At 49.4% G+C, this 12,651-nt stretch overlaps 2 protein-coding genes across 2 annotated transcripts in view; both read right to left on the minus strand.

Moving 5' to 3' along the window:
• Positions 1-12,651, minus strand: part of gpr68 (G protein-coupled receptor 68) — a 43,150-nt gene that overhangs the window by 10,607 nt on the left and 19,892 nt on the right. The window lies entirely within an intron of this gene.
• Positions 1-12,651, minus strand: part of LOC144597491 (G-protein coupled receptor 68-like) — a 30,808-nt gene that overhangs the window by 8,473 nt on the left and 9,684 nt on the right. The window contains exon 2 of the mRNA XM_078406951.1: positions 865-2,066. Coding sequence (XP_078263077.1) covers positions 868-1,947 — 1,080 coding nt within the window. The 5' untranslated portion in view covers positions 1,948-2,066 and the 3' untranslated portion in view covers positions 865-867. The remainder of the gene's footprint in view (positions 1-864; positions 2,067-12,651) is intronic.

Genomic DNA, 12,651 nt, shown 5'->3' on the forward strand with positions numbered 1-12,651 from the left:
GAGATGGAGCCCACAGGAGGAGCTCCAGCGCAGAGACTATGGGGGGAGCTCCGACGTGGGGACCATGTGGGGAGCTCTGGCGCGGAGATCACGGGGGGAGCTCCGAGATGGAGCCCACAGGAGGAGCTCCAGCGCAGAGACTATGGGGGGAGCTCCGACGTGGGGACCGCGGGGGGGCATCTACAAGAATAGCTGACTGGCTTGCCTAAATGGCCACATGAATGAATGAATACTTTACACTTTATTGTTACGTGTGTCAAGTCGCCGTAGGTATGCAAAGAGCAGCCACATAAAGGGCGCCGACAAAGTCACAACGTATCCCACGCTGGGTCCCCCTTCATTCTCCTCTCCCCCCCCCTCACGGCGGTCCACCTATCGCTGGGCCCTCCTTCCTTCTTCCCTTCGAAGGCAGCAGCGTACTACTGTCCAGACTACCGAGATGCACAACTTGGAAATAAAGCAGTGGGCTTAAAGAATTGCTTGTGCAAGTGCGAGTTGCGTAATTTGACCCTATTACATAAGTCAGGGAGTATCTGCATATATACAGGCACATACTTGCACACAGATTATCCTTCCCCGCCACATAATCACACACACTCCCTGCTCCAGCAGAGCTTGTAAAATGGCATAAGTTCATAAGTGATAGGAGTAGAATTAGGCCTTTCAGCCCATCAGGTATACTCAGCCATTCAATCATGGCTGATCTTCCCCTTCCTCCTCATCCCATTCTCCTGCCTTCTCCCCATAACCCCTGACATCCGTACTAATGAAGAATTATTCTATCTCCGCCTTTAAAATATCCATTGACTTGGCGTCCCCAGCCTTCTGTGGCCCTGTATAGAACTTCTTACATTGTCCCCAGACCTTTTACACATCCATGTTCATTCTGCCTTGGAGGTCTTGCTGTGAATACTGGTTGAGTTGGATCTTTGCCCCGTTCTCGTGACCATTTTCCACCGCCTTCTCCTGGTGCCGACTTAAAAGTCTAGTCTTGGGCGATCTGACCTTCATCTCCAGCGTCTGGACCCTCGGTCTCCCCCTGCAGCGTCTCACGAGGCTTGTGAGGGGGTCCAGGAACCTGGCGAGCCAGCCTTGCGAACTGCGGGAGATGAAGCAGTACAGGATGGGGTCGGCCACGCAGTTCAGGCTGGTCATCAGCAGCCCAAAGTGGTAGGCGTCAAAAATGTTGTCGGCGAATTGGCAGCTGCGTTCGCTGAAGGTCCGGACCATCAGGAAGATGTGGTAGGGAGCGAAGCAGACCAGGAAAATGATAATGGTCCCGGAAACCAGCCTCTTGATCCGGAGTTTCTTCTCCATTTGGAGTCCGTGACTTTTCTGGACCACGGAGAGCACCTTGCAGTACGAGAAGATGAGCAAAATGAGGGGCAGGAAGAAGCCAATGGAGAGGCGGTAGATGTTCAAGTTGATGTCCTTTTGGCGCAGCGGGTAATGCTCGAAGCACAAGGTGTCGTTCACATCGTCCTTGCTCAGGACCTTGCTGCCGATGAAGAGGGTGCACACCACTATCTCCTTCAGCCAGATGAGGGCGCTGATGAGCACGGCCGCCTTCATGGTGTGCATGGACTTGAAGCTCAAGGGGTAGGTGACTGCCAGGAAGCGGTTGATGGAGATGAAGCAGAGGAAGCTGATGCTGATGTAGATGTTCTGGTAGAGGAGGAGGCCGCTGAGCTTGCACAGTTCGGGCGAGAAGATCCAGTCGTCGTGCTGGAGGATGTACTGGACCCACAGGGGCAGGGAGACCAGGTAGAAGAGGTCGGAGATGGTCAGGTTGCACAGGTAGATTCCCAGCTCGTTCCTCTGCCTGATCTGCAGGTAGCTGTGGTAGAGCGACAGGAGATTGGTGGGCAGGCCGACGATGAAGACAAAGATATAAACCGTGGGGAACAATTCCTGGTGGATCCCGTGATCAATGGAACAGTTGGTCATCTCACAAAACTTCCCGGCAGAAGCAGGCTCTAGATCCTTGGCTGTGTGGACCTGTCAGTGTGATCGGCTTTGTCCCCACGGGTTTTCCTTAAAATGATTCTTCACTCAATCTCGTGTGACTGTGGAGAGAAAAGCAGGTAAAATATGAACGCTTTAATAACATCAATTTATATTAAAAACCAGCAAAAACGTGAGAAACACTAAAAAAACAAAACAGGTTGGACCGAAAGGCTGGCTTTACCTTGCACTGAACATTATTCCCTTATCATGTATCTATACACTGTAAATGGCTCGATTGCAATCACGTATTGTCTTTCGGCTGGCGAGTTAGCACGCGACAAAAGCTTTTCACTGTACCTCGATGCACGTGACAATAAACGTAACTGAACTGCCGCAGGGGTAGAGTTGCTGCCTTACAGCGCTTGTAACGCCAGAGACCTGGGTTCGATCCCAACTACGGGTGCTGTCTGTACGGAGTTTGTATGTTCTCCCCATGACCTGCATGGGTTTTCTCTGAGGTCTTAGGTTTCCTCCCGCACTACAAAGGTGTACAGGTTTGTAGGTTAATTGGCTTGGTAAATGTAAAAATTGTCCCCAGTGTGTGTAGGATAGTGTTAATGTGCGGGGATCGCTGGTCGGCGAGGACCCGGTGGGCCGAAGGGCCTGTTTCCGCGCTGTATCTCTAAACTAAACTAAACTAAACTGTTTTCGTGCTGCATGACGCTATGACTCTTAGGTATCTACGGAAAGAGTAACAGTCACAGCAAGCATCAACAGCAAGGGTTGACTGCTTCTCTTCCCACAGGTGCGGGCGACCTGCTGAGGTTTTCCAGCACTTTCAGTTTTTATTTCAGATTTCCAGCATCTGCAGTATTTGTGACTTTCATTTAGTTTCAATAAACCCACTGCTGTATTTGGTGTGTGCAAGACACCAATACTATTTCAAAAACAGCACTGAAACAGGGTCTTCAGCCCCACTCATCCATGCCGACCAAGGTGCCCCATCTATATTCGTACCATTTAGCTCATATACCTCTGAACCTTTCCTGTCCATGAACTAGTCCAAATGTTTTTTCAATATTATAACTGCACTTGCCTCTGCCACTCTGGCAGCTCTTTCCATCTACCCACCAACCTCAGTGTGAATAACTTCCCCACAGCTTCCCCTTTGAAAATGTTCCCCTCTCACTTGAACTTCCAGTTTTAGGCAGCCCTATCCTGGGGAAAGACTTGCCATCTTTAGTTTTGTTTAGTCAAGTCAAGTCAAGTCAATTTTATTTGTATAGCACATTTAAAAACAACCCACGTTGACCAAAGTGCTGTACATCTGATTAGGTACTAAGGAAAAAAAATGGAACATACAGTAGCACACAAACATAACAGCACATACAAAACAGTTCACAGCGCCTCCTCAATGAACCTTAAACGCTAGGGAGTAGAAATAGGTTTTGAGCCTGGACTTAAAGGAGTCGATGGAGGGGGCAGTTCTGATGGGGAGAGGGATGCTGTTCCACAGTCTAGGAGCTGCAACCGCAAAAGCGCGATCACCCCTGAGCTTAAGCCTAGACCGCGGGATAGTGAGTAGCCCCAAGTCGGCCGACCTGAGGGACCTGGAGTTAGAGAGGTGGGTTAGAAGATTTTTGATGTAGGGAGGGGAATGTCCATTTAGGGCTTTATATGTGAATAGGAGGAGCTTGAAGTTGATTCTGTACCGTACAGGGAGCCAGTGGAGAGAGGCCAGAATCGGCGTGATGTGGTCCCTTTTACGGGTACCCGTCAGGAGTCTCGCTGCGGCGTTTTGGACCAGTTGCAGGCGGGACAGGGAAGATTGGCTGATCCCAGTGTATAGGGAGTTGCAGTAGTCTAGGCGGGAGGAAATGAAAGCGTGAATGATTTTTTCAGTGTCGTCGAATTGGAGGAAAGGTTTGATTTTAGCTATGGTACGAAGTTGGAAGAAGCTGGCTTTTACCACAGTGTTGACTTGCTTGTCAAATTTTAATGCAGAGTCAAATATCACGCCGAGGTTTTTGACATGCGGTTTGACTGGGCAGGATAGGCTTCCAAGACTGCCTGTTATCAGTTTGATGGAGTCGGGGGGGCCGAATAGGATGACCTCAGACTTGCTCTCATTTAATTGGAGGAAGTTCTGTGCCATCCAACATTTTATGTCCTCAAGGCAGTGTGAGAGGCTGTTTAAATTTGACTGGTTGTTGGGTTTCAGGGGGAGGTAAAGCTGAGTGTCATCGGCATAGCAGTGGAAAGAAATGCCGTGCCTTTGAATGATTTGGCCAAGGGGAGCATGTATAGAGAGAAGAGAATGGGGCCTAGGATGGAGCCTTGTGGAACTCCGCAGGAGAGGCTAGCTGGAGCAGAGGAATAACTGCCTATGTTGATGGCGAAACTCCTATCTTTGAGGTAGGAAACGAACCAGCTCAGGGCAGTGCCATCAATGCCAACCGCGTACCGGAGACGGTCAATAAGGATGGTGTGGTCCACTGAATCGAACGCTGCGCTGAGGTCGAGAAGGAGCAGGATTGCACAGTCGCCGGTGTCGATGGCGAGAAGCAGGTCGTTGTGTACCTTCAACAAGGCAGACTCTGTGCTGTGGTGGGCTCTGAAACCTGACTGGAAACTTTCCAGGATGGTGTTTTGGTGTAGGTAGGGCACTAATTGGTTTAGAATTGCCTTTTCAAGGACTTTTGACAGGAATGGCAGTTTGGAAATGGGTCTGTAGTTGCTAGGCAAGGTGGGGTCTAGGTTAGGTTTTTTCAGTAGGGGCTGGACCACCGCGTGCTTGAAACAGGTTGGAACAGTGCCAGTGGCCAGAGAACTGTTGATAATAGAGAGGATGCTGGGACTGGCTATTGCAATGACATCCTTCAGAAGGGCAGTGGGGGCGGGATCAAGGGGGCAGGTTGCAGGTTTCATAGCGGAGACAAGCTTTGCAAGGGAGGATAGAGTGACGGGTTGGAAACAGTCCAATTTAGATGAACAGACTTGTGAGACAGCTAGGTCACGGGTGGGAGGGGAAATGTTCATTCTAATGTTCTCAACTTTGCTGGTGAAAAATTTAGCGAATTCTTCGCACTTAGCAGGGGACCCAACTAAGCTGGTGCTGGGGGCGGGACATATGACAGAGGTGATGCAAACAGGCCCTTTGGCCCACCCACCCGCCATTCACCATCTGCTCAGTCCCACTTTCACATCCCACACACTCGGGGGGGGGGGGGCAATTTACAGAAGCTAATCAACCTACAAACCCGCAAATCTTTGGAGAGTGGGAGGAAAGCGGAAGCATCTGGAGAAAACCCTCATGGTCACAGGGGAAGAACGAACGGTAGGTTACAGAAGCCAATTAACCTACAAACCTGTGCGCCTTTGGAGTGCGGGAGGAAACCAGAGCACCCGAAGAAAACCCACGCAGGTCACGGGGAGAACGTACAAACTCTTTACAGACAGCACCCGTAGTCAGGATCGAACCTGGCGCTGCGAGGATCGAACCTGGCGCTCGAGACCTGGCGACTGCAACTCTACCGCTGTACCACCGTGCTGTCATGAATACCCCTCATTTCTTGATAAATCCATTCGCCAAAGACCACAGAAACTGGTGGTGAGACACAGGGGAAGATGCTAAAACATGTCAGACTCCCCACTTCTCCTTTGCATCAGTAATGCGATAATGCTGTAACACTATATTCTACACCTGTTCTCTTTGCACTCTCTGTTGTACTTGTGTGTATGGCTTGATTATCTTCATGTTGTGATATAATTTGACTGGGTAGCACATAAACAAAAGGCTTGGTACACACTTGACAACAATATACCAATTCCTCTACCAACAGTCTGAAGAAGGGTCCTGACCCGAAATGTCACTTATCCCTTTTTTTCCAGAGATGCTACCAGACCTGCTGAGTTACTACAGCACTTTGTATCCATCTTCAATACCAACAAGATCCCACACAGTAATTACTTTAGTTTAGCTCACTGTAGCATGGAAATAGGCCATCCGGACCACCAAGCCCACGTCGACCATCGATTGCCCGTTCACGTAAGTTTTCAATAGTCTCCACTTTCCCGAGAAGATTCCTAACCTACCTGATCTCCCGGTTACTAAACACTTTAATTCTCCTTCCCATTCCCACACAGGGCTTTCTGTCCTAGGTCTCGTCCATTGTCAGAGTGAGGCTAAACGCAAATTGGAGGAACAGCATCTTATATTTCGCTTGGGCAGCTCACAGCCCAGTGGTATGAATCTTGATTTCTCTAACTCCAAGTGACCCCAGCATTCCCTCTCTCTCTATCACTCACCCACTAAAGTCGCACCAGCTTCTCGTTTTCACCCAACAAGCAGTTAACCCTGGCCTGTTTGCTTTATCATCGTTGCATATCTTTCATTCATTGTTCTTTACCTCTCTACAACATCGTCTCTATCTCTCGTTTCCCATATCCCGTGACTTTCAGTCTGAAGAAGGGTCTCGACCCGAAACGTCACCCATTCCTTCTCTCCAGAGATGCTACCTGTCTCGCTGAGTTAAGGCCCTGTCCGACTTAGGCGATTTGTTAGGCGACTGTCATAGTCGTAGCAGGTCGCCGAAAAACCGGCGACTGGACCCCCCCCCCCCCCCCCACGACAATGTCTACGACAAGCTACAACAACCTACCACCTGGTCAACGTCAAGCTACGGCAAGCTACCGACAACCGGCGGCCCAATCGTCGCGAGTAGGACGTCCTCCTACGACCGCACCTACGACAACCTACAACCACACAGGCGGCAACCTACGTCAACCGAAGTCAACCTACGTCCACCCGCGACAAGCTACGACCCTGTCGGCATCAACTGAAGACAATTCACGTCATTTTGGCCTCCGGTTTTGACGCCGGTACCTGTCGCCGGTTGACGTAGGTTGACGTAGGTAGTCACCAATGGAATTCAACGAAGTCAGCACTGGCGACAACCTATGTCACCTGGCGACAACCTACGAAGAAAGCCATTGGAATGTTGGCCTTCATAACAAGAGGAGTTGAGTATAGGAGCAAAGAGGTCCTTCTGCAGTTGTACAGGGCCCTAGTGAGACCGCACCTGGAGTACTGTGTGCAGTTTTGGTCTCCAAATTTGAGGAAGGATATTCTTGCTATTGAGGGTAAAGAGTTTGTACGTTCTCCCCGTGACCTGCGTGGGTTTTCTTGCTAGTGAGACCGCACCTGGAGTAATGTGTGCAATTTTGGTCTCCAAATTTTTTCTGTTGTCGAAATTTTTTCAACGTTCTGAAAATCCAGCGGCGACCAGAAAGATGCTACGATTCTTTGGGCGACTGAGGAGACGACTCACGACCGTACAGGCGACACCCTGGCGACCGTGTGGCGACAGCCTAGTCACCTGCAGTCGCCTACAAAATCGCCTAAATGGGACAGGGGTTTTACTCCAGGTTTTTGTGTCTGTCTAAGATTCTTCCTAAGGTAAGGTGATCTTTGCGAGGTCTTGCTGTGTGTGGTTTGGGCCACCCAACAATAGTGACAGCTGTTCCTACTCTCACCAGCACTGCCCACTTCTATGCTTGTCCTGTCTTTTCTATTTATATTTTGTTTCCCATCTTTGTCCTGTTCTCCAGCCTGGTTTCTGGCAAGGCGATTAAGTCCAGTGCTTCCGACAAGATAATTGCTTCCAGCTTCTTGACTCGATTTCCCACACTCAGGCACTCACTCCCACATATGTTTGCAGAACACTTTCCCCAAGCTTTATCATTGCCCACACATCTGACATTCACCTCAGTGCAGAGGGAGGCACGGTGGCCTGGCGGTAGAGTTGCTGCCTCACTAGCGCCAGAGAACCGGGTTCGATCACGACTACTGGTTTAGTTTATTTACAAAATGCTGGAGTAACTCAGCGGGTCAGGCAGCATCTCGGAAGAGAAGGAATGGGTGACGTTTCGGGTCGAGACCCTTCTTCAGATTGAAGAATACTACTGGTACTTATACTACTGGTTTAGTTTAGTTTAGTTTAGAGATGCAGTGCGGAAACAGGCCCTTCGGCCCACCGAGTCCACACCGACCAGCGTTCCCTGTAAATTAACACTATCCTACGCACACTAGGGACAATTTATATTTACACCAAGCCAATTAACCTACAAACATGCACACCTTTGGAATGTGGGTGGAAACCGAGGATCTCGGAGAAAACCCACGCGGGTCACGGTGAGAACGTACAAACTCCGTACAGACAGCACCCGTAGTCGGGATCGAACCCGCGTCTCTGGCGCTGTAATCGCTGTCAGGCAGCAACTCTACCGCTGCGCCCTGTATCTGCCGCTCAATGGGAGCAGGGTGGGACGTCTTCGATTGTGTTGTCGGCTGCTTTTTCAGGGCAGCGTGAAGTGTAGATGGAGTCAATGGTGGGGGGTCTAGTCTGTGCAATGGACTGGGCCACAACCACAACTCTGCAATTTCCTGTGGTCTTGGGCAGAGCTGCTCCCAAACCAAGATGTGATGCAACCCAGAAGAATGCCTTGCTTCAGGAACAGTGTTGTTTTGTGAGTTGATCTAAAATGGCCACCTACCTCATATGGAATTAGTTTGAGTTTAGTTCAGTTTAGTTTATTGTCACATGTACTGAAGTACAGTGAAATTCTTATGGGATTGGACAGGCTAGATGCAGGAAAAATGTTCCCGATGTTGGGGGAGTCCAGAACCAGGAGTCACAGATTTTAAGATCTGAGATGAGGAAAAACTTTTTCACCCAGAGAGTTGTGATTGTGTGGAATTCTCTGCCACAGAAGGCAGTGGAGGCCAATTCACTGGATGTTTCCAAGAGAGAGTTAGATTTAGCTCTTCAGGCTAAAGGAATCAAGGGACATGGGGGAAAAAAGCAGGAACGGGGTACTGTTCTCTTATGATCAGCCATGATCATATTGAATGGCGGTGCTGGCTCCTGCACATTGTTTCTATGTTTCCATGAGAAACTCCAGCAGCTTGTGTGGCAATGGTCCCAGAAGAGGACACGAAGACCAGTGAGGACTAAAGAAGGAAGGAAACCCACTCAGGCCTTTGATCCCTCCTGATTAATCCTTGGGTAAACTTGGCAACGATGTCGATGAACAAAACAACAAAATTGGCCTTGCTCGTGACAGTGGAGGGTGACCAGATTTCTAATGTAGGTCACTGGGTACTGTGCAAATAACATCACTAGATGTTTACCCTGAATATGTTTGCGGGGGACTTGTTGATCACCAGCCTTGATTGCAGTTCGCTGGCTATCAGCTCAGACTAATTAGGCTGTGAGATAAATAAGCAATCACTCATCTCAGTTTCTTCCTTATCAGGTCAAACTATCTAAGGCAGTTGCAGGTAAACTTTACTGAGGCAACGGTTGTGACATTGGGGTAACATTCCTGGTCTGCCCGTGTCTCGAGAATTAGGGCGGCACGGTGGCGCAGAGGTAGAGTTGCTGCCTCAAGGCGCTAGAGACCCGGGTTCGATCCTGACTGCAGGTGCTGCCTGTACGGAGTTTGTACATTCGCCCCGTGACTGCGTGGGTTTTCTCCAGGTGCTCCGGTTGCCCCCCACACTCCAAAAACACGCAGGTTTGTAGGTTAATTGGCTTGGGATAAAACTGTTAACTTCTACCTGGTGTGTGTAGGGTGGTGTTAATGTGTGGGGATCGCTGGTCGGTGTGGACTCGGTGGGCCAGAGGGCCTGTTCCTGCGCTGTATCTCTAAACTAAACTAAATTAAACAGGTTCTGAGTCTTGGGGCTCTGTTTTTGGGTGGAGATCAACTGGGCTTATATTCACTGGAATTTAGAATGATGAGTGGGAATCTTATAGAAATATATAAAACATTTAAGGGATCGAACGGGCTAGATGCAGGAAAAATGGGCCGTTGTTGGGGAAGTCCAGAACCAGGGGTCACAGTTTAAAAATAACGGGCAGGCCATTTAGGACGGAGATGAGGAAAAACTTTTTCACCCAGAGAGTTGTGAATCTGTGGAATTCTCTGCCACAGAAGGCAGTGGAGGCCAATTCACTGGATGTATTCAAGAGAGAGTTAGATATAGCTCTTAGAGCTAACGGAATCAAGGGATATGGGGAGAAAGCAGGAACGGGGTACTGATTTTGGATGATCAGCCGTGATCATATTGAATGGCGGTGCTGCCTGGAATGGCCGACCCCTGCAACTATTTTCTATGTGTTTCTAATCTTCTACCCAGATGGAGTTCCACTTTCATATCAGTCCAGTTGATGTCTCTGGCCAATGGCAACAGCACCGTCTCAAAGTCTTTGCAGATAGTTGTCCCAAGTGCCTTTTCTGGAATGTTACTTAGAAAACAGTAAAATGTTTTTGGCTAAGGACTAGCTACCAATTATCACTGTGTATAAAAGAACCGCAGATGCTTGTTTATACCAAAGATAGGCACAATGTACTGGAGTAACTCAGCTGGTCAGGCAGCGTCTCTGGTGAAAAAGGATAGGTCGGGATCTTTCTTCAGAAGCTTTTCACTGTTCCTTGGTACACGTGACAATAAACTAGACTAAAGTACCTGTCTCAATTATTTCCTCCGGCAGCTCGTTCCATACACCCACCACCCTTTGTGTGAAAAGGTTGCTCCTCAGGTTTCTATTCAATCTTTCCCGCTTCACCTTAAACCTATGTCCTCTGGTCCTCGATTCCCCTACTCTGGGCACAAGACTATGCGCTAACCGATTTAATCCTCTCATGGTTTTATCCACCTCTGTAAGATCACCCCTCATCCTCTTGCACTCTAGAGAGTCCCAGCCTATACAACCTCTCCAGAAAGCTCAGGCCCTTGAGATCCAGCAACATCCTCATAAATCTAGGTGACGTTTCGGGCTCAATTAGAGTGCAGAATATAGTTCTCAGCATTGTAGCACGTCAGCTCCTTAGATTGCACCACTCATCTCAGCGTGTAGGAAGGAACTACAGATACTGCCGGTTTAAACCGAAGACAGACACAAAAAGCTGGAGTAACTCAGCGGGACAGGCAGCATCTCTGGAGAGAAGGAATGGGTGACGTTTCGGGTCGAGATCCTTCTTCAGGCAAATTCTTCAATGTCAAATACACACAACAGTCTTATGGTGACTAGTGATCGGAGTTCCACAGGGTGTGTAGGACGGAATTGCAGATGTGGGTTTAGTTTAACTAAAGGGTCTCGACCCGAAACGTTTAACTGAAGAAGTGGTCTCTGACCGAAACTTTGCCTATTCCTTTTCTCCAGTGATGCTGCCTGGCCCGCTGAGTTAGTTACTCGGGTCATCTCCACTCATCTCAGCCTTTGGGTCACTGCTGACTGTACAGTCTTGCTCCACTGGGAGCCTCTGACGCACTGAGCAGTCGTGTGTGGAGAGTGTACGTCAGCCTCCCACGATTCGCCCCGGGGGAACACTACTGATTGCTTTGTTGTACAAATCGTTCAGATTCAACTCCCCCCCGGCCAAGAGCTCCTTCACATGGGTGGCACGGTGGCACAGCGGTAGAGTTGCTGCCTTACAGCGAATGCAGCGCTCGGAGACCCGGGTTCCATCCCGACCACGGGTGCTGTCTGTACGGAGTTTGCACGTTCTCCCCGTGACCCACGTGGGTTTTCTCCGAGATCTTCGGTTTCCTCCCACACTCCAAAGACGTGCAGGTTTGTAGGTTGTGTAGGAAAATAATCAGATGCTGGTTCAAATTGAAGGTAGGCACAAAATGCTGGATAGACACAAAGAGCTGGAGTAATTCAGCGGGTCGGGCAGCATCTCAGGAGAGAAGGAATGGGTGACGTTTCGGGTCGAGACCCTTCTTCAGACTGATGTCAAGGGAGGGGGCGGGACATGGGGAGAACGTACAAACTCCGTACAGACAGCACCCGTAGTCAGGTTCTGTCTACGCGGAGTTTGCACATTCTCCCTGTGACCACGTGGGTTTCCTCTGGGTGCTCTGGTTTCCTCCCAAATTCCAAAGATTTGGAGGATTGTCGGTTAATTGGCTTCTGTAAATTGTCCCTAGTGTGTAGCATCGTGCTAGTGTACGGGTGATCGCTGGTTGGCATGGACTCGGTGGGTCGAAGGGCCTGTTTCCACACTCTATCTCCAAACTAATCGCCCCAAAAAGGATTGTAATACACACAAAAAGCTGGAGTAACTCAGCGGGTCAGACAGCATCTCTGGAGAAAAGGAATAGGTAAAGTTTCTGTAGTCTCAACGTGAAAGGTCACCTATTCCTTCTCTCCAGAGATGCTGCCTGACCCGCCGAGTTCCTCCAACTTTCTGTGTCTGTCTCCGGTATAAAGCAGTGTCTTCAGTTCCTTCCGACAGGTCCCGAATCGGATAGCTGTGTTGCTTTTCCTTGGCCCGATCTTTGGACGTAAATCGCGATGCCAACACGATAAGGAAAGCTGGGGCCGAGGGGGAGGGGAAGGGGAGAGAGCCAACAACTACCCTTACCCTTCCTTTAACGAGAAACCACAGCTCAGCCAAACATTACACTTCAAGTCACTTCACGCTTCCTCTAATGCTAATGCCCACAAGCATCTGGGTAGCAGTGGGAGAGCTTTAATGAGATTATTATTGCTCCTCCGTGCTTTGTTTGGAGAACAGCAACCTCCCAAAGCAATGGTTAACCAACCTCCTCAACCGTTTGAATTGTTGGGCAAGAGCTACAAGGAGAGTTTACAAGGATGATTCCAGGAATGAGTGGGTTGGCATACGATG

This window comes from Rhinoraja longicauda, chromosome 10, assembly GCF_053455715.1.
Source record: "Rhinoraja longicauda isolate Sanriku21f chromosome 10, sRhiLon1.1, whole genome shotgun sequence".
Lineage (NCBI taxonomy): Eukaryota > Metazoa > Chordata > Chondrichthyes > Rajiformes > Arhynchobatidae > Rhinoraja > Rhinoraja longicauda.